General features: G+C 40.3%; 1 protein-coding gene across 3 annotated transcripts in view; it reads right to left on the bottom strand.

Moving 5' to 3' along the window:
- The window catches only part of PKIB (cAMP-dependent protein kinase inhibitor beta), a 57,184-nt gene that overhangs the window by 760 nt on the left and 33,630 nt on the right, over positions 1-22,794 (bottom strand). Inside the window, exons 1-2 of one of the 3 annotated variants that reach the window (XM_088521983.1) lie at positions 4,737-4,955; positions 3,846-4,020 (exon numbers count right to left, since the gene is read on the bottom strand). In XM_088521983.1, coding sequence (XP_088378109.1) covers positions 3,846-3,993 — 148 coding nt within the window. In that variant the 5' untranslated portion in view covers positions 3,994-4,020; positions 4,737-4,955. Of the gene's footprint in view, positions 1-3,845; positions 4,231-4,736; positions 4,956-22,794 lie in introns of those variants that run through there. The other 2 variants (XM_088521982.1, XM_010226418.2) reach the window with 2 other exon arrangements.

Below are 22,794 nucleotides of genomic sequence, written 5' to 3'. Positions count from 1 at the left end.
GCATTTGGTAGTGGAATCAGATGGGAGAAAACTTTCTATTATTATATTCAGTTTTATGCATTGCTCTGTTTCAGGTGCATTGTCCTTCTTGGCCATGAAATGCCTAGGAGAATTCACCTTGTCTTCACAAGTTGAAGGGTTTTTTTTTTTTTTTTTTTGTTCTTCTTTGGAAGTTCACTCTTCCACAGATTGGACTGGAATGTTCGCAGGACTAGTGAGTGAAATAATCATTTTCACAATATCTTCCAGTCCCACATGGCATTACCAATGCTACCAGAACATTTTCTGTACCAAAGTGTGACAGTCTGTGTCTTCTGGTGGCAAGAAAAGGTTTGCTCAGTGCATCCAGTTATGCTGTCCTTCAGGTCTTATCCACCTTACTATTCATACTCTAAGGGGCACTTTTTCAACACTTTTTTTCCCAGGGTCTTGCCATAAAACACCATGAACAGGCAAAAGAATTATGTATCTTGGTCTAATATAACGGGAGCTTTGGAGACAGGATAGAGGAAAACATAGTTTGTTAGAGGAAATGTAACCTCACACTTGATAGTGCATACATGCGCCACAAGTACCAAACTGCTGAGTGTATCAAGATCTGGAAAGATGCAGTTATTCAGAAAAGTCCAGGCAATAACAGAATTTAATCGACAGAACAGCTGATTAACAGTGGATTACCACATCCACTGGTGGTAGTGGGAGGCCAGTGTGACCAACTCTTTCTGCTGACAAACTTTTTGCAGACTCCTCTTTAACCTTCTGATCACCAGCAAGACCAACAGTTCAGTGTGGCTCCTCTATAAAGCATCCCACAGGATCACATTTGAAAAGTTTCAGGCCTTTAAAATTTAGACATCAGTGGATGCAGACAGGACCCCCAAGGTCTTAATTTTGAATTTAGGCTCTGAGATAAATAGCTAGTGCCAAAATCCCTCCTGTACCTCACAGTGAGAACATTAATTTGGCGTGACTTTTATAGTACATAGCAATTTATATCACAGAGCTAAGATCTGTGTATATTAATAAAGAATATATGCAGTCTCCTCTTTCATGCCAGACAGAAGATATTAGCACATCCTGTTCCAAGCCTTTCACTAGGACAGGGACATCTCCGCAAGAAGGGAAATGTATGACCCAATGACCATTAGTTAAGTCTGAACCAAGATGGGAAGAGTCCTCCACAGCATTTCCCACAACCTTAGCTAGATCCCTGAGAACAGAACAGTATCAGGCATGCTTTATAGAACTACATTCACTACATTTCTTTCTTCCTTCATTTTTCTCATTTATCCAACCTCCAAACTCATTGGTTGGAAACAACTTTTTTTTTTCCTTTTTTTTTTAATGACTTATTGTTACAACCATGAACAGAAAAAAAAAACTTACCTGTTAAAATAACAAATATTTCACAAACTGTTTCACAGTTACAGTATTTAAGTCTCCAGACTTTCCTTCCAGTTTGTTGAAGATTCGGTTGCTGTCTCATTGACAATTTAACTTACAACAAGATGGAGCTATGATACTTTTGATCCCCATTTGATACTTGTGAAATTCCCCATTCCCAACCAAAACACCTGAGTTGCTGCTCAGGTGCCCAGTAGTCACAGTGGGCTGACCTGCATCCTCTATACGCTTCCTATTATGACTGCTGGGAATTGCTGGTAACAGAAACTGCTCCTTCTAGACATGCCCTGGTACAGCTATTTGCCCTTGACAAAAGCAAAGGATAATTCCATGCTCTATATTGCTCTTCAAATCCAATGCTGGTCTTTATATTTGTTAAAAAAGTACATTTTTCTCAAACTGTTGTAGCTGTGTTTTATTTCTTCCTCATAAGGCACTGAATAGGCACCAGGAGAGGAGGGTTATTCTGTCTGGAAGGCTAAGTACGTATTTTATGCTGTGCCGTAACATTTCTTTCAACTCTTCCATGTTTATTTTTATCTGGGGGGGAAAAAGAGATTGAAGACAGAAATTTTCCATGCACTGAAAGCTATATTCTTTTCAACTAAACTTTCCAGAGGTCAAAATGAAACAAACATGAAAAACTTATCAACAGCTGTTTTATCTGTTGTGCTTTGTTTAACATGGTTATGTGCGTCTCCCTCAAGGTTCACTGCTTTAAACAATATGAAGGTTAGTTTTATGTAATACAGAAACTAATGTTTCAATGGGTCGGAGCGGTTAATTTAAGAGCTTTATTTCCACAGTCCTTGATACTAATAACATTCTCGGTTCCAGCCTGCCTCCCCCTTTTGGAAAGGAAGCAGTTCTCTCCTGCTGGAATCTGACCCTTGGTCACTGTGTACAAGCTGTGCCAGGTGAAAGAGCTGTTTGGAAACGGAAATAAAAACATTAAATGTAAGTGATTCTCTATAATTGGAGTGGATTTTCAGTGCTCCAGTCACATGCACAAGAATGAGCGGACCTGCAGGGATAAACTTTCCAAGTTCCTAAGGAGAATGTCCCCTTCAAAGCCAAGATGGATGAACTTGGCTTCATTGCCTCTGGACTCCCAGGGCTGAGCACTGCCTTGCAGGGACTCGGGCACGGCGCTTGTCCTCCCAGATTTCCAGTCACCCTTCCTACGGCTCAGCAGTTCCATGCCCAAGCAGATTAGACCATCCATGCTATCTTTCTCATTTTCACTTTGTATCTCCCTCTGCCCTCTTCTCTCCTTCCTACGTTGTTGCCCTTCTCCTGGGCAACAATATTGCCTCCTCCCAGTACCCTTTCTGATTCTTGTTTTTTCCTCTCTTTCTTGGGTTCAGGCCAGCAGGTAGTGAATCTGTCACTCCTCCTGGATGCGCTGCTGCTGCCTGCTCTCTTCCACTAGCTTGTAGTCTAAGCAATACGCAATCCCTCTCAACATTTATGGTGCTTTAGGAAGCTACACTCCACATCCTCTAACTGCATCAAGTAACTGATCTGCAGCGGACCCACATGCGAACAGGATATGCACCTTTGCAGCCTGGGAATCTCTTCTATAACCTACTTCCAGCTCAGATGCCTGGGTCATCCTCTCTGCCTCCCCCACGGCACCACCCTCACATCACTGCTGCTGTTGGAAGTGGGAGATCGGTCGCAGTGAGATTCATCAGAGCAGCAACAGCGACAGCACAAGAGAGAAAGTTATTTACAAATCAGAACCTGAAAGTGGGGGGCAACACATATGAAGGGTCGGCCTATAATTCCCATTTCATAGGCATTAGAGATCAGATTTTTTTTGATCCACTTCATTTGAGCAGTGGAAAGAGTCATATCTAAAATGCCCTTGAAAGTTAAAAGAACTCAGTGTAAACCTAGTGTTGACTGGACCTAAGTCAATAACCACAACCCATTACTGGACTAATATAGAGACCTGGGCATGGTGAAATACAACACGGCCCTCAGCTGCCCTGTTGGAAGCCTAATAGCGGGTTAAGTCAGCACAGCCTCTAGGATACTCTTAATTTATATACCTGAGCTGGGATGGCAGCTGGAATGGGATTAACAACAGAGCTTGCTGTTTTGTGCTAAGAAGACTCTACTTTATTGTTAGAGTGATGGCTTAACCAGCTGCCCATCAGGGTAACACTGCAGCTGCTTGTTCATTGCAACTGGAATTCAGTTCCCAACACACGTTCTCCAGCCTCCTCAACGCTGAATGTGAGGGTGGGCACAACAGACTCGGTCTGGGATAAAACTACCATGTCTCATTAAGATGTACGTGTGATAGCTGCTTTGGAATGTTGAATTTAACCTGGATGAGAAATATTAGCATTGTCATCAGTTGTCCACGTCTTAAGCAGAAAGCAAAGGATGATTGCATAGGAATGTCTGGCTGACGAGCACGCAGGCGTTACCTTCTGAAACGGAGAGCTCGGCCAGCTTGTGCGGCAGGTCTGAAGTCCCTGCACCAGCAGGAGAGCCCAGAATATCCGGCAGGGCGTTCCGGCGTCCTGCCCTTCCCGAGGCTGCAAAATCTGTGACCACAGGCTCCACATCAGTCATTGCTGACTTCTTTCCTCATAGCAGCATCTGCATACAGAACAAAGATAAAAAGCAAACAGCTGTAGCCTGGCATGAAACATGAAGTGCTTCTTCAAGAGCTATGCTAATCACCTGCTCCACAATACAGCAGCCATGGGCTTTGCCCAGTAGGTCTTTTATTGGTAAATGTCACATAGTGCACTATGGGGAGCCAAAGCTTCATCTCTGCTCCAGGAAAGAAAAAAAAAAAAAAGCAAAAAAGAATCCTTCTGCATTTCTTATGTTTCCATCTGCACCTGCATGCCAGCACAAACACTGACTAACAGCGTGAATTGCTCTTTGCCTACAAGAAGCCTGTAAATAGTCAGCCACGGACCTTTCTAACAGACACTTGTACGTCTTTTTTGACCTGACCCTTCCTCGCTCATTTTAAAGGCTTGTGCCAGATAATCACTTGGATGGGAACTGAAACTTGATCACCTTGTCTCTGAGAAGTAGCACATTTTCTTTACTATGAAGCTTGTTTAGGCTGAAACAAAATCCTTCCACAGGGGAGTAAATTATGCAAAAGAGTCTTCTCAGATAACTAAGAACAAAAATCTCCATAACACTTCTTTATCCTGAAAATAGGAAGTCATCTTCTTCCTCTATTCTTACAGAAATACCTTGTTGGCTTATCTTACCCTCAGCTTGTGCATGCGACTTTTTTTCCCTAATAAATAATTTAATCCCAGAAATAACAGAACCAACAGTACTCAATTCACTCTATGCCTGTTGCAAAGCCCACTGAATTGAATGGTAAGACCCAAGCAGACTAAAATGGTTTTTGGATGAGACACAGGTGTGTGTGCGGGATTCACACCCCAGGGCAGCAGCTGAAATGAGAACACCTGTAGGAGGAGGCAGTAGTAGTGCTTGGCTGCATGAAGCCACACAGATAATCTGGGAAAACTGCAATTAGTGACTGTGTTATTAAGAATCACAAAAAAAAAAGTCCTAGAAGAATTATACATAATAATTTCTGGTAGTTAAAAGAGTCATTTCCAGTAATTAGACATGAATTGCTCAATTAAAAATATTTTCCTGCCATGTATGTGTGTGGGTCTTAACGTGAGAACCCAAGTGCTGTTCCTTCGTGTAAAAGAGGTCAGTACTTTACACAGGAAGGGACAGAGACAGGGCTGGAAATTCATCTGATAGACTATCAGCTGGTGATTGATAAGTGGCCATACTTCAAAGAAGACATGTTAAGAAAAGCCTCAATTATTTTAGTTTTCTTCATTTATGAAGCAAAATGCCATACAATCATCTTTATGGAATGTTTACAAGATACAGAAATATTAGTGCTCTTATTTCTTGGGCAGAGCTTTGACTGTGATGCTGACCATGTGTTTCAACCAAAAAGAACATTCTTCTTTTCTCTCTTAAACTTACTACCCACTGTCTCGTTCCAGCTGAAATAATCTTAAATCTTCTTTATATCTCTAAATGCACTAACGTTTCTTGCCAGGAAACAAAAGCATGAATAAAATCTGCAAGTCTGAAGGATGACTTGAACATGTAAATAAAGCACTTTTTTAAACTGAAATCAGTAACTGAAAGTTCTGACCTAAGGACCTGGTTTCAACCCCACATGAAAGCAGTCAGACCAAGTCAAAAGAAACCTTTTCCATAAGCAGTAGAACTGTAAAAACTGTAAGTGGACATTCTAGAAAATTCCACTTCTGAGAAAATATACAAGATGAGTTCTGATATTCCAGTTTAGATATAGCATTCTATAATGTATTCATTAAAATAGGTGACAGGATATACCAAAAATAAGCGGAATGAATCAAAATGTACAGACCCTGGCCCATAGCGTTTTGTGGGTGTTTGTATTCGTTGTAGTTGTGCTAAGTATAGTTCCCTACATTAACACAAGAGCACGTAAAAAGACTGTATATTCTACTGAACAGAACAGAAACTACCCAGGGCCTTCCTCTGCTTGGTGCAGCTGCCAGCCCCTGCTCCCAGCACTGTTGAAGTTGCTGCATTTTGGGGTTCTGCAGTTCAGTGGGACAATCCTGTTCTGACCTGACTCTTACTCATGTAAAGGTCTACAACGAACAGACCCTGGTATCACAACCCACCAAAGACTTGTGCGAAGCTGAGGACCTTTCTCTCTAGCCCATTTCTTTCCCCCATGATGTAATCTCCCTTCACTGCATAATATTAGGCCACTTTGAAAGACAGTGAAGGACACAGTCGGGCATGCTTTCATGTACTTGAATCCCGAGTTACGTATTTGATTAAGAGATTGTGCAGAGACAAATCATGGGACATTTGTCAGAGAGGAAATCACCCCGCCATTAGCCATCAATCCGGTAGCCACAAGTCAAATGTACTATCTAAAAATAATAAAAGGGCACTATCCTTTTATACTGAGTAGATGCTATTCTTTTATATTTAGTAGTTGCCATTACCTTTTCATCTTTGTGTTGATAACTGAGGCTGAGCACTGAGTTCAAAGTTACGTGCCAGCCGCTGAGCTAGGACACTTTTTAAGTGGGGGGGACATAGGATGTTCTCTAGGATTATTTGAAAGAAGAGGGGTTATTCCAGCAGGCTTAGAAATGACATTACATATCAAAACTTAAGTCCATTTTGGAACTATTCCTTCCCTCCAACATATGACAGTCCATATTCAGAATAAGTCATTACTGTACTATATATAAAACATACTTATTTCTTTAATGTTGTAAGAAGTCTGTTCTGTCTTGCAATAGTATTTCTAAGGCCTCTACCCAGGTAAGGGTGCAGAGCTCCTGCACTCTTCATCTGTTTTCTAGCTTTATTTTTTTTAATCATTTCTATCAGCAAATAGATATCTTTTTTTGAGGCTGGCATCTTCTCACATGTTTTATGTCTAGCATTTTTCATGCTTTCTTACAGACTAAATAATAATCACAGTGCTCATAGCATCTGTTTTCCCAGTTCCAGTCCTCCTGCTGGCAACATCTCCGTCAGCTTCACTGAACATATTTCACTTAAGACTTATCCAAGTTAAAGAGGGTTACATCTTGCCAGTGCCAGCATGTAGTTGCCTCTCTCAACTTCCCAAATTATTGTTGTCATTTTCTTCCCTCATCACTGCTCATCAGACTGGAGACAGTACATAGTTCTAAAAGAAGAGTGACAGATTTCTCAAGCAGAAGACTCCCTACTTCCCTGTTTCTTTTTCAGTAGCAAAAAGCAGGCAGCCCAAAGGCAAGAGAGGGGAGGACCAGGTAAGAAATGGGGTCAGGTGAGGAAGAAGACTCTTGCAGAGGGTCAGCAGTAGGAAGACAGATGAACTTCCCACAAAAACCTCTCCTACTAAAACACGAGACCAAAGACTTTGACAGGTGTGATAAATTACAAAAGGTAGCCCAAATACTACTGCATGGCTACTCCATAGGAACAGGCTGGTTTTGTACCCCACTACTGGGCCATGACATGGTGCTCAGTGGTGGTGGGGGGTACTAAGTTTATGTCATACAGCCACCTGGAAATGCTGTTGGACCAAGGACTGCACAACAGATCCTGCCCCCCATATATGAGGGAGAAGGAAACAGTCAGTTCCAACCAAAAATAAAAAGCGATTAGTGTATCTATGTGACATTTAAAGAAGTGTCTTCAGACAAAACAACGACATACAAGCTACTGTTTTTTGCCTCTTGGGAGAAAATGAGTCATACAGCTGATAAAAAATTATTTAAAGTAAATGACAAAGGCAGAGAACAAATAAGGCTCTGGAAACTAGCACGATGGTTTTGCTGAGGATTGGGAAGAAGAGTGTTTCACAGCTCTCAGCTGTAACTGCTGCCACAGTCCACACTAAATGTCAGTGCTGTCTCTCCCTTCCCCGATCTATTAGGAAGTATATAAATCACCACTGTACGTATTTGTGAAATCTCTTTTTTCTTCTGGTCTTTTTTCTGTCGTATACAGAGACAAAATACTGCTGTTGTTCTGCTTGGAAGGACAAACATTTCCTCAGGAAATGTCAAGAGGTTCCTGACACTAGTATTGCTGCCACTCCGTGCAGAAGGTGGAAAGACCAAACACATCACTCCTTGCTGCTCAAGATACTTCTGTCCTTTCAGAAAGTTCTCTCTTAGCTCTTATGAATAGCCTGTGTCTGCACTATCAGCGAGAAACTTACACTTTCCAAACCCAGTTTTCTTCTGAAGGCCCATTAGTAAGAACAAACTAAATAATGCACCTCTCACAAACACTGGAAAAACAGAATGGCAAAATGAGACTGTTCCAACCAGACAGACTGAATTTGTGTCTTGATGGTCTGTTACTGTATTGTCAACTTAATTTAAACATCTTTATTCAGAAAAAAAAAATCTTTTTTCATTTGTAAGCAGTAACAGTGCTCTTCAAGCTCTTTTCCCCCCAAAAGCCTACAAGTTTCCAAGTAATGTCATCTGACAACTTACTTTATGAGATGCTTCCCACAGTGCAACTGCAGTGAAAACCACATCTCCTTGCAGTTGCTGTGCTTTCATATCCTCTTATGCTGCAGCTACTTCCCGATGCCTTTGCTTCCTCTTCCTAAAAATGCCAGCTAGAATTATAACATTCTCATTATACAGGCTTACATAATCCTCGTGTTTTCTTCTGAAATGGTCCTGGACCACTTAAAAGGAAAAAAAACGCACATGTTCATGTCTTTAAGGAATGCATTCCAGAGACTGCTGCAGAGACTAACCCTACGTTGGGCACTTGCACAACAGTTTTTGTGAGAAAATCACTGTTACGCATTACATATGAATAAAATTTGTAACATACTTATAAGCCTAGTACCGGGAATCACACAGAAACATAAGCAAGTGGTCTATGCCAATTTTATAATCAAATACAGGAGATTTTACTGTGTTTGCACTTAATATACAGGACCACACATTTCATAGTAATTGCCAAGCAATACAGCTAATGAAAGTTAAAAGAGAAGTACTCAGGAAAAAAACAGATTCCCCAGCTTTACTGTTTCTGATACATTTCTAAAGTTGAATATGAAATCCTTTTTCATATCAGAAAGATCATTTGGTTTTCCAGCAGCTAGTGAGATGGTCTCTCCACCTCAAGTTGGTTCAGCAATTCCTGAGCTGTTTCCCCACACATCCTGTCTTAGGGAATCTACAATGCAGGAGCATGTCTGAGTCCTTCTATACATTCTGTCTCAGCCTGGGATGCTATAGTACATATATCATGTGATGTTCTTGGGATGACATTTGAAAGTTTGTTTCTTCCCAACGTCGGCAAGTATCTATTTCCTTACTTTGTTCTTCTGCTCTGGGTATGTGACCCACTTTACCTTTGCCTCACTGGTAAAATCACTAGATGCAAAAATGACTTTCCTACACAATTTTCAGTACTTTTTATCACTTAGTCCCAAATTGGTCAACTTGGGATACCATGACTGCACCATTCCTCTATTCCCTGCCTTGGAGATCTCAGAAGCATTGAACGAAGTCCAAGACCTTGATCATGTTGCCCAGATGCTCAACAGTTTGAGGCAGAGAATCCAAAAGCTGGGCAAAGCTGTAGAATACAACCTGGAAGGGTCAGTTTGAGTCCTTGATGCAACAGAATTTCTAGATAAATCTTGTCCTTGCATTCTTTAAGAGTGGTCTGTAAGAGTGGCATTATTTAAGAGGTTTATTGATATACAGAACAAAACAAGTCTACTGTGAGCTGTGTTTGACAGCAAGTACATACAGTGCTCTGATTCACAGAAGAAGATATTACAAAACTAATAACGGTACCAAGTAATGATACAGATTTCCAACTGTGAAAGAAAAGAAGGGAAAGAAAGGAAAAGGTCATGATACAGACGACTGAATCAGAAGTTATCTGCAGCAAGTAATAAATGAAGTGCCACCAGTTGAAGGCAGTCAATACCCGGCAAGAAAGCAAGTCACATTCCAGCGCCTCCAGCTGACAAGAGCAGCGATAGCCACAAGCTTCCTCCACAGGAAATGCACTGCAGCATCAAGAAAAGTCTGATGCATCAACTATGCTGGAAAGAAATCATATTTGTCCCCTACTATGGAATAAGAATTGAAGCTCCATGGAAAAAAGTCAAACCAAATTCCTCCTCCTATATTTTGGCCATTCATCCTCGCAGAGTTTTCACTTGCTGTGGTATATTGGTGTGTAGGTATCTGCTGTTCCCACATATATGCAGTATGCTTTAAGTTCAGCCACAAAGCCCCACTCTTCCAATGAAAATTATGTCCAGGCTGATGTCCAAGAGAAGCTTGCCTACCCGCAGGAAGATGCTTGAGGAGTAATTTAGGAATTATTTCTTTCTATCTAGCTAATTTACCACAGGCTCTTTACTTCGTGCTCTCCAATATCCTTGTCCTCTCTGTGTTGTGAATTATTTGAGCAAGAAGCAAGAATGAAAATGCTTTTTTTTTTCTCTCTCCTTTGATACATGTTGCTCCAGAATCCCAGGAACATTTCCTGGATAAATAAATAGCTATGCAATCTGGTATACGCTTATGTCATTACCGTATCCTTCAGTGGAGTCTGACAGTAATTTAGATCTCTGCTTGCTCTTTCTGCAGAAAAAAAATACTTCTGCAGAGGAAGAAAGAGGAAGAGGCTGAGAGAGCAAACTGCTTGTGACATGTTTTAGTCCACTCACATTATGCACTCCAATAAGGCACTTAGTGCAGTGCAGTATAAAAGGCAACTGAGAGAAGTTTCGTTTATAATTTAGCACATGTATCTAAGAATAGGATGATCCTAAGCACATAATAAGCACACATATGCACCCAAATTCTCTTAATGGAGAATGCCCTAGTCTACTCGTGACCTTACTGAGATGACTGAGGAACATTTCCACCAAAGCCAGAGTGAATCAGAGCACACCAGGATGGACAGGGAGGTCCCTAGGAGCTGAGATCCGCCTGGGAATTCCTAGAGAAGAGCAGGAGTCACCAAGGGCACCCAGCGGGAATGTGTTGGCACGAAGAACTGCAAGTCAGGGAGTGCAAGGGGAGAGGCACTGGGGTCTGAAACTGCTTCTAGGCAAAGAGAAGACGAGACTAACTGAGGGTCTGCCCCAGAGGAAGAAAGATCCCGGAGAAAAAGAGAGCTCTGGAACCTTATTGAGACAACAGAAAGGAATCACATAAAAAGGAGCTTATTTGGACAGCAAGTGGGAGGCAGAGAGGGAGAGCCATGATAAATTTTGGGGACCATCTCAGGAGACCAATTTGGATGGGCAGAGTGAAGGGGCACTGCGGACCTCTCCCAGTAGATTGGGATTGGATTAGCAGCCAAGCCTTGTTGAACTGCGCCCAGCCTTTGTGCCGGAGCACAGACGGACTCCTACAGAACCGCGCGTGGCTCCGCAGGGAACGAGCGGGTGCAGCACGAGCTCCTGCCCCGACGGGCCTCACCCCTCCCTGCCCGCAGCTCCTGAGGCAGCAGAGCCCTGCTCCAGGCCTCCGGCAGCCTCCCAGGGGCGCAGGGAGCCTTGGAGAACGGGCTCCATCGCCAGCGCGAGGCCCGCAGGCCCCGCAGCAGCTCACGCCGGTAGGTGACAGCAGCCTGGCAGCCAGCAGCAGCCACGTGTCACCGGCACCAGGCACCTTCCCAAGTCCCTCAGTCCTTAAAATATCCGACCATCTAATTAAGAAACACGGAGAAGCTCTCGGAAGCACTCTATTGTTTTAGCTAAGTAAATGAAAGCTGATTTTTGATTTTATTATCTTTGTCATGGCCAGATAATATTCCATAATTATATTTTTAAGATATTACATCTTATTTGTATGATTCTCCTTCCTGTATTTTAGCTGTATTTTTAACTTTTTGAAAAATAACAGCAAAAATATGAAGAACTGATTTAATTGGTTTATAAGCACTTAAAAATAGATAAAGTGAAATTTAGCTCTTTGTTTTCTAGTGAAACTCAGGGAAATTTCTTTTGGCAGATTCATATTGGCTTAAACACAGTTTAACGTACACTGGTGAATATACAATGTGCTAGAATCAACCCCAGATTGTCCTGAATCGCTCCCAAAGAGCCTTGCTTGCTCTATGCAGGCTTTCAGATTCTCTTAAGGGGCAGACTCAATTGCACTTTAGTGATATGGAAACCCTATTGCTTAGCTAATTGTGCAGTCAAATTCCTAGTGTTTCTTTGCTGTAAAACAGGAGAGAATAGTCTCTCCTGTTTTGCTGTTTAATGTCTGCTGAACCATTCAGAAGAGATAAAGTGTAACCACATCCAAAAACCAATTCTCTCTTTTAAGTTGGAGCAAAACTTTTTTTTTCTTCTTCTATATTCTGGTTTGCATCCTGCCAAACACATGCAAGAAACATCTCTATCTGTAGACCAAGAATTACTCACAGCAACCAGTCCTAAAGAAAACAAACAAACCTAAACACCTAAAAATGAAGTGAAAATTAGCAGCTCATTACTAATTACTCATGCAGGTCTGAATATAGCTTTTAAAACCAAGTCAAATAAATCCCCTACCCTCACTGAGCAATCAAAGTACATGGTTAATTTTATTTTCTTTAGGCCAGCAAGCTGCAGCAAAGCCTGCTTGTCACTGTCATAAGAGAGTTTCTAAATCTAACACTCCTCAGCTCTGTATTATTTGACTGGCTTCCCTAATAACCAGCTTGAAAAGCAAAGCTGTTGACAACTTTGAACACATGAATAATGTCTACTGTTGTTGCAAGTACCTATTCTACCCTATTCGCACTAGGCAACTACCAGCCTGATAGGTGCTAGGAGATTCTGCCACCATCCTCCAGCATTTCACCCAAAACTCTCCCCTATTTAAAGGTTTCCCATGGTTTCAGGCAACACAAGATCTTTGTTTTGTTGTGACGTCTCTGCCCAGTTATTTCCCTCCATAATTATTTATTCCATGTCTTGCTTCAGTTGCTTCTATTACCCTCCAAATGATCCAGTTTTCCTGAACTAATCTTCTAGCTCACTCACAAATGCTTCTGGAAATATAAAAGAAAATACTTTGTTTGGCATTACTCAGTGGATAGGATGTTGGAATGCAAACCGTGTTTGCAGGATGCAATAAATGTTTAGTTAGTTAATAAAATATTATTCTATTAGCTCAAGTGCAGTAAAAGGTCTTTGATTTTGCAAATATGAAAGTGAGCTATTGGGGAACAATCCTATAAAGCTATGTTAACCTGGAGCAGAGTTGGTATACTCAAAAGTTTGTCCATTTTTTTTCCAATTACATTTTTCTAACTATTAGAAGATATTTTCTCTAAAACCATTGTCTTCACCATGTCTTTAGTCTCAAAGGCGCTGGAAAGTTCTACAAAATCATTTCGGCTCAGCCTTTTCTCAGAGGGATTCTCACTGGGATTTTCACAGCAGTCTGACAACTTCCAAGTGAGTCCCAACAAAAAACAGCTATTTGACACGTATATTCTAATATAATGTAAGTTCAACTAACTCCGGACTGCAAGTCACTGTGTTGCACTGAATCATCCCTTTATGAGCTACCAAAGTTTCCTACTGCTGTGCTTGGCATCTTGGTGACTTCAACACTGACAAAAAGGAAAAATAAGGAGGACATAAGGCTGCATTTGTGGAATTTATGTTCTACTACTTTTCTGCATTGTGTTCTAAACTTATCTTTTACAGCTGGATCCCTCAACCCCATCCTCCTTCTTCTGCTCTGCATGTTGAATATATACTTTTTATATATGCAAATATATATTTTATAGCACATATTTTTGCTTCACATACATACAAAAGTTTTTCAACATGAATATGAAATTAATCATTTTTTCATTTTGTTTTCCTACATTCATCATGTTTATTCTAATACAATTCCACTCTGCTCATACTCCCTGAAGCATACGTGTTCAATCTTGATGTTAATGAAATTACAAATAGAAAAATCTGCCTCATCTACTCACACAAGAAAACAGACTGAGATTTTAGAAATGGGTCTTCCTTTAAGCCTTATAATTTATACTAAATAATGACCTTGATTCACAAGGCTTTGCAATTATATATGCAGAATATTTTACATTACAAGTAAAAAAACTAATTCAATCAATTACAACCCACTGAAATATACCGATACGGTAAATTCAGATTTTGAACCTGCAGTTATGCATATATATAACTTTACCTAGATGAGTGAATGGGCTTCACTCTCAGGAGTGAATGCTATGCACATGTTTAACAATCACATGCAAAACCTGTTTGAATCAAGCTATAATTGAAAGGCTTCTTCCTTCCATTCAAGTTTGCTAATAAAGAAAGGAGATAGAACTAGAAATGTGCTTTCTGGTGTTCACTTAGTGTTGACTCTTTAGTGATCACTGAGTCAGATTTGTCCCACTCAGACCTGGAGATGAGGATTGTCTCCCGTGGATCAGACATCCGCCAGCACAATTCCTTGGTTCTTTGCCTGCACTAGAAACAAATGGCTGAATTTTAATAGAGACATCTCACGGGGTTTATGCATGTGTGCAGATGCGAAATATCAGAATAAGACAACTCTCAGATTTACTTATCTGCCAGAACATTTAAAAATTGTGAGAAAAATGTATCTAAATTTTCCACATGATAGAGAATACAGGAGCACAAATATTTAGAGCACCACGTCCCTAATTTTTCTGGAAATAGGTCTGATCTACCCTGCTCCACTGAATAGCACACATGAAACAGAATTTCAAATAAATAAAAAAAATACCCATGAACTCACAATCTCTAGAGGACTAGTGACAGAAACAAATACACTACATGATTAGCCACGTTACACACTAAGAACTTCGTCCCCATAACCTTTTCTGGATGTATTTCATCCTTTAGTTGAAGGGTTTAACTGCAGTATTCTACTTGCTCCTGCCTTCCTGTTTTTAGATGACTCCATTTGTTTCCTCTGTCTTTGCTGAATCAATACAATTGATCAGAGTAATTTATAAACCTTCCTGACTTTTGTACCATCTCAGAGTCTCTCTCTTTTTCCCTAGGCCTAATAGGCCTAATAGGCAAAAATCATACCATTTCTAAGCCCGAACAAGTCAGTGGAATTATACCTGGCATTTTTTTTGGTTTAATTTCTTTAACTTTTCAATATACTTCCATTTTATGAAGGTATGAATCATTTCTATTACCTCCCAGTGCTCTTACTTGAGAACATTAAACAGCTTTTTGATCTTAAAGCTTCAGTCATAGATTATTTTAGTAAAATAGATGTATTTCAGTCAAAATGCTGGTAAAATATACTTAAGTAACGATTTTATTGTTTCCCTGTGCCTACTAGGCAAGGGGGGAAAATAACTCACAAAAAGTCACCTTTGTTGACTTTGTAAAAGTTGAAAACAAATCCCTACCTCCAAACATGTCCTGTTGTCCAAGCACAGCCACCTACAAACTAAACAGTCATTTCCAAGCCATGTACTCGGCTGACAGTCAAATAATCTCCACGTAGTTGAATTACTAGTGTATTTGTAATTAATTCAATTATAAATAGCCCTCATTAATGTAGATTACTTTCAAAGAGCCTTTTCCATTTGGGTAAATGATCCTCCAGTAAACATTCCCTACTATCAAAACACCTCAGTAAATGCTCTAAAAAAGAACCAAGAAAAAATATATATCTCAAATGATGATAAGGCTGTGAAAACAACCAGTGCAAACAGCATCATTTATAAGAGGAAAAGGAGAAAAGAAAAAAAAGTTTCTTTTTCATAAATGCCTTGATTCAAGTACAACAAAATCCTTGAAGCTATTTTTTTAGCTGGAATGCAACCAAGCGCAGTACTTCTGTTTAACTCGCTTAGTCGACGTGGGCCATCGAAGCTTAAGGAAAGGTGGAGGGGTGGGGAACAGCATGTAAGAGAGAGAAGGAACAGTCACGTCTCATTTTATGACACTGACAGTAAGACTAATGTCCTGTCCTACAAATAACATTAGTTGACAGGCACTTGCTTCCTTGGTTTAAAAGTTTAACAATAAGCTTTCTATTTCATTGGCTTTTTATTTTTAGCAGTTTTGGCTGCTATATTCTGAATTAGAGATGAGCTTAATTTTGCCCTATCAAACTCAGCAATTATTTCACAAGGAGCAGCAAAAGGAACAAGCAAGATATTTCCTAAAGCGTTAGGAGACCGGGACACCCCAGGTCTTGCTCGTCTCTATCCCAGACAGGTTCCTCTGCGTTTCCACTTTGCGCTTTGGCCAAGCTGGTCTGACCTGCCAGCCACAGAGGCTGTGCAGGAGAGCGGGAATCCTCCCAAATCAATTCCCTCCTTGCTTCCCAAGGGATGCAATGTCAGCCCTGCATCCCCTCTTCCTAGAATCCTGTGCCAAGGACTTTCTCTCCTCTTTTTTTACCTCTTCTGTCCTAATATCCCAGACCACAACAACTGCCTTCCCCATCCCTGTGCTGACGGCACCTCGGTGCTGAGGAAAGAGGCTCTTGCAAAAACCAATTTAGGGTTGAGGCTAAGAATAATTTTTCGAAGTTTTTATTCCTCTATGCACAACCTTTTATATTAAACTACCACCACAAGCTACTCTTAATATTTGTAGCCTCCACATGCTTTGGCCAGCATGTATACCTGTGTTAAATGTATACCTGTGTTAAAATGTGAGTTCAGGAACTGCTCAGCGCTCAGAAACATTTTTTTTTTCTCCATCTGCAATGACCTCCTCTAAAGCTCATGACCTCCTCTAAAATTTCTATGAGCTCTGAAGATTTTCTTTTTTAGCTTTGCCAGCATAATCATATTACATCCTGACACCCAGCAATGTAAATTAATCTCTCTCCTTTTTTTTTCATGCAAATCTCTCACAAGTGGATATTTCCCCATTCTGTCTTATAAACCACAGACAGGAAGAGGAGGAAAATAGATAGCCATTATCAGTGAGCCAATCTTTTTGTAGACTGATATTCCTGCTTTTAGACAGGCTGGAACCAGCATAAAAGCATTTCTGGAGGACATTCTACAAAGCTACATCTTCCCCACAAACACACAAACCAAATTGCACTACTTAATGGAAATTCCATGGGAGTTTTTGTTGCTTAAGTATTGGGCTGAGCTTTTCAAAACAAAACCCTGGAAATTACCCTAAGTTACACTTAAAAATCTATGGGGATCCTGTTAATACTGTTATAGTACTCAAAAATTTTACTTTTTTTTATATGCTGCCACTTATTTCTGCATTAAGACCTGTATCCTTGAAAGGTCAAAAACAAAAATACGAATGATGCTTGCCATGCTTTCCTATTGAAAGGCTATCTTTAGAGAGATATACTTTTCTCTTCTAAACTCCACTTAACATTGGAACAGAGCAAATCCCCCTGCACTTCCTCTTTTGAGTGTCCCATTAATCTGCAATAGCGGATGGTGGCAGATCTTTCTGCAGATGATCACTTTTTTCTAAAACAACTCCTGACACCATAGTGTCCATAGGAAACATTTTTCTGTGATCTTTTTTATTACATTTTTATAGTTCACTTTAAAAATAACCTATTGAAAGGTTTGCTTTATTCCTACCTCTTTTTCTTTTCTCAAAAATGCAGAAATTATTCTGAATTTTCTTAGAAGCAGTCCAAAAGATCCAACCTTTCACCAAGCTGTATGTATGCTGCATTTATTTCCAAATGCAGGCTTGGCACTCTGCATTTGAAGGTCCCCATGAAGAGTGGCTCTGCCCCATTTCGCCCCGTGAATCACGCTTCCTCTCTGCAGAAGGAAGATGCAACCTGCAGAGAAACTGCACCCGACTCTGCACGCACAGGGCAGAGGCCAGTCTTCTGGTGAAGAGCCAACAGTTGCAGCCAAAAGACCAAGTTTGAACATATACGCTCCAGGTAATTAAAAAAAAACCCAAAAAACAACTATCTAACCTAATTTATTAAACCATGAAATTTCTTACTCTAGTGTTTCAGATGGCCTAGAAAAGCAAAGACAACTTCTGAGCGTGCGAAAGCCCAGCAAACAGGATAAGGTCAGCAAGGCAAAGAATACCTTTAAATAAAAGAATGTTTTTCGTTTTGCTTTGTTTGTTGAGAGCAGTGTGCAGACATGCTTAACTTTAAAGTTCATGGGAAATGAAACGTGATTATGAAATCTTGTAAGATAGTTTAAACAACACCCTAAACTGAATAGCACAATTGGTAGAATATAGCAGATGAGTAAGAGCCTAAGAAAAAAACCACTTACAAGACAGCAAAAGGAGGTTGAGGAGTACTAGAGATATGGAAAAGCAACTGGAATATGATCTCAATGTCTGTCTTTCAGCTGACCACAGCAAAATGCCACAGGAAAGCTGAATTGTTGCCACAACAGAAACAAAACTTGAGCACATTTCCAACAGCTAAATAAACTATGCATTCACATACAGAAGCACAAGTCCCACAGGCAGATTCCTGTACTTCAGTGTTTCCATTTAGGGCATTTCTGGTATAAAAACAAGCTTTGTGGCCTCAGTCCTTAACAACAGTGCCTTAGAGTGAACTCTCCCTAGCAAAGCAGAAGGACTCTCTGTGTGAGCTGTGCTGCTACAGTCACCACAGAGGTTGCAGGACCCTGGGTAAGAAAGCAAGCTGGGGCTATCCAAAGGCAGGGGCTGTTCTGCTACCAGAAGCTGTAACACAGAACCTGTCCATAACCAATCATGATGACACTATTGCATAAAAAAGTGCTTTCACATTTGCATGAGATAAAAAATATTTCCCACTCAACTTGCAGAACATCTTTACAACACACCTAATATTTGAGCATCTATACATACTGAGTTGTTCAGCAGTCAAGAAGGTAACCTGGAAATAACCATGCTGTTTCATTTTGTATTAGCGTTCAGCTGTTTTGCATGGAGAACGGACGGGCCTGCAGGAAAGTGTGTCACCTACTGCAGCCAGTTGGCCAGTTTGGCCCATTTTTGTCCCTCCCTCTCCTACATGAGGGGTACGTAAAAGTTCATTGGTTCAGGCAGGTGCTTTTGGTCCCACTGCATGGTCTTTCTGGATGTGAACTCAATGAGAAAGCTGCTTCTGGAGCTGTTAGCAGAGAGGAACGTCCAGGAAGGTAACGGCAGCTCTGGCTCCCAACATCTCCTCAAAAATAACTTGCAGACACACTACTATTAGAAAAGCAAACTTCTACCAGAAAATCCTTTCTGCTTTTAAAAATCTACAAAGCTGAAACAAACAACTTGAAACTATACAAATAAAAAAGGCCTTTCTGTGCAAACTACGTCAGCAGGAAAAAAAAAAGAAAAAAAGAACACTGAAGAAAAATGATCTTCTTAGTCAAGGAAGTAACTCAAATGTTTTGTACAAGCTCAAGAAAGCCTCTACTTGACATTTTTCAAGGACCAGTCATCCACAAGTAGAGGGCTGGGAGAAAGAAGTGTTTTTATTTGCCATTGGATAGGTTTCTTCAAACACAGAGGACTCAAGCTGAGCAAAATCTTACTGTTGTAAATCCAGAGCAGTGTCACAAGAGTCAAGTTCCTCTGCACGTACACCAGGACAGCTGAGATCACAGCTCACATGCTGTTCACGCCATCCAGTTATTTTGTTACTGAAGTGAAAGGAGCTTGTGTAAAATGGGACATTTTAGTGGAAGTCAGCGGAATCAAAAAGTCAGTTAGCAGAATATATCTTGCCTAGATATATCGTCCTTTTTTGCACTGTCATCTCTATTTCAAATGTTTAAGCTAGACATAAAAAGAAGAGGAAAAAAATTAAATAACTTGTTTAAGTAATTTTTATTAGTTTAATTTTGAAATCATCTATGTACTTGCTTGGGTATAGTATGAAACCATGCTAAAGTCTATGCTGACCTATCCAACAGTTCAATGCCTGTCCCATATAATGTTCTCTTCCCCATATTTTCTCTTGGATGAACACTCTCTCCTCTGTACGTTTATGCAATACTTCATGAAACATAGCATGAATTTTGCAAAGGACTCAGAAATCACCCAGCTGTTCAACACACACTAGTTAGAGACAATTACTCTCCATAAAGTTAGTAGGATAATAAAACAAAGATCAGCATTTTGAAGTAAATGTCAGCTCATTATGGAGAGACCACTGGATTTCAAAATGCTGTCAAGTTAATAGTGCCATTTCTCAACCTTCATCCTCAACATTTTTCAAATGGTAACTGATACAATAAAAAATGCATAATTTTACAGGAAAGAAACTGCAACCTTCCCTGAAGCTTTTAGGGTTTTGTAAAATTAGTTTTCTTCTTGTGCTTGTTGATTATGCCTATTTTATTGGTTGTATTTAATTAACATAACCCAGAAAACTTCAAGGGCAGAGCAATCCTTGGCTACTGGTTACAAGATATGCTTCATTTATTCTACAAGTAGAGTTGGGAAAGTTGAAGCAGAAGGGGAGCCTAATTAAGAATCAGCATCTGAAGAGACTAGTGCAAGCGCAGGGAGAGAGCAAACGTTATCAGGGTCTCACACAGCTGTGATGCAGAGGCAGGAAAGGGAAGCACGTGGCTCAATCATGTGGATGCACTCACACAAGGCGCATGGGTTAACGTAATGGCTACAGCCTCATTCGCCTTTCCAGCCTCTTTTCATTCCTTCTTTTTCCTCTCCCTTCAATAAATCATGCCCGACATCATTAGGGCAGCACAAAATTGCAAATCTTCTCTCATTCAGAATCTGCTGCTCGCCTCTAAAGTCCAAAGAATCATGTTGTTTTGCCTCGGCTGATATATTACTGGACAAACTTCTGGCACAGTCAGTGCTCTGAACCACATCCTTAGCCCAAAATGCTTTCTCACACATGCCCTTTCAAACCTGACATTTTGTGTCTTTATTTTAGCTGCTTTATAGGTACCGAAGTGCTGAGGAGAGGCAGAAAACAACATGCACATACAAAAGGTCTGCTGATCAGTTCTCTCTTTTTTAATTTAAAGTTCAAAAAGTATATATATAAAATACATCCTTGCAGCTCCCCAGGGTTTCTGTTTGCGCCAGCTAAAGGATAGATCTTCTGAGCTGTAATTGCAGCCTCTAAAAGCGTGACTCAGCAGCCACATTTTCACACTTTGGACAAGTGGCTTGGTGCCTGATGAGCTACTGATCTAACAGCTTCCTAATATGCAGCATGATGTTTCAGAGAAAGTTTGCCCAGTACAGATTATTATCTGTAAACTCAGAAAAACTTCACTGATCTTGCAGCAGTGAGAGCATTTACTGCTCCTAGCAATGTAATGTTTACGTTGTGGAAAGCCTATTCTGACATGTCATTCAGAAACAATTTCTCATTTTATTAAATTTATTTCTCAAATAATATTAATGCTGAGACCTTTCCTCAATGAATTTTATAGTAAAAAGTTCTATTTATTTATCTTTTTTACTATATAAAAAAAGGTTTTCTCAAATTGAGTTCACTGAAATTAGTAATCTCAGCTACATGGAGAATTTTGAATTTCAACTTCTGGTCCAAACTAATTTTTTTTTTCGGGTGAACCAAGTCATTTTGTGCAAAGCTTTTAATTGAATTATACCAGGAAATATTGCATTAATGTCCACAACACAGTTTTATAAATGAAATGCTTACATATTTCACGTTTCAGGACCTTTTTAATTTATTTTATGTATTATTAGTTGTGGATACTTCTGCGGAGATCAAGATCCCTCACGGGTGTCTGAGGATATATGTCATCAAGATTCTTTCCTTCTAATCTCTAAATACTGTTATCATAGTTATTAAAGCTACAGCATAAGGGTTGAAAACTTCTGAGGTTGCCACTAGATATGGAACTGTTCAGGTTCACACTAAGGCTCATGCAAAATTCCTTCTCTCTAAAGTGAATAGAGACGGATTCAAGGTTACTGTGAGCAGCTATGTGGAAAGTTAAGCGTTGAGTAGACTGTCATGATGATGGTATACTACTGTCCCTGGAGATCATGTGGCCTCTTGTTTCACATACCTGCACTTCATAGCACCTGGGATAGGATTCTTCTTCCCTCCCCAGCCAAGGGCACACATACATGTAAGATGGGTGACAGGACACCCTCAGTTTAGGTACAAGTCCTGAAAAACAGAAAGAATCCAAACTGCAGTAGTAGATGCCAAAGCACCCTCTACCAAGTTTAATGCTCCAGAAAATTGGTTCAACCACTAGATCTCATATATGAAAGAGGAGCCATCTGGAAGTATCTAAAAAGATAATACTTAGGAGAAGGGCATGGCTAAGGATCCTACCCACAGGTAGAATCTTTTCCTTGCTCTGGATTGCCAGGAAGTGCCTCCAGCTACTCACCTCTCATTCCAGCAGATGAAGAAATCATCTCCTCTGCCATGATTCCTTCAAGCCACAAAGCAGCACTCAGCCCTCCTTTTGAAAACATGTCCAGAGGGGAACACCTACCAACTGCAGAAAAGCTGCCTTGAGCTGCTATCTCCTGGCAGAGTGCTCTGACCGCTAAGAAAGAGATAAAGCAGAGCAACAGCACCTTCCATTGTGCAGGAGAGAATGGAAGTATTGTAACTGAAATTCTACCCTTACTGAGGTCAACCTAAGTTTGCTATACTTAAGTCTCTAACGCAATGTGCTCTTTGAGGAAATAAATAAAAGAAATCACTGGAGCTGGGGGCAGGACTGGCATCAGTCATGCCACACTTGAAATCTGGAGGAAAAATACTATGCTCAAAATTGAAAGATTACTTCTGTAATATAGGCAATAATTATTTCATGTAAATGAAGAAAAGCCTTTGAAGACAGTCCAACATTCACAACTTCCACATTTCCAAATGACTACCTTAATGGCAGTGCCCACTTTGTTCCCACAAACCT

Source organism: Tinamus guttatus, unplaced genomic scaffold (genome assembly GCF_059628265.1).
Source record: "Tinamus guttatus ecotype Peru unplaced genomic scaffold, ASM5962826v1 Tinamus_guttatus_pri_ptg000141l, whole genome shotgun sequence".
NCBI lineage: Eukaryota > Metazoa > Chordata > Aves > Tinamiformes > Tinamidae > Tinamus > Tinamus guttatus.
The sequence above is the reverse complement of the archived record's forward strand: the minus strand, read 5'-3'. Positions and strand labels throughout refer to the sequence as shown.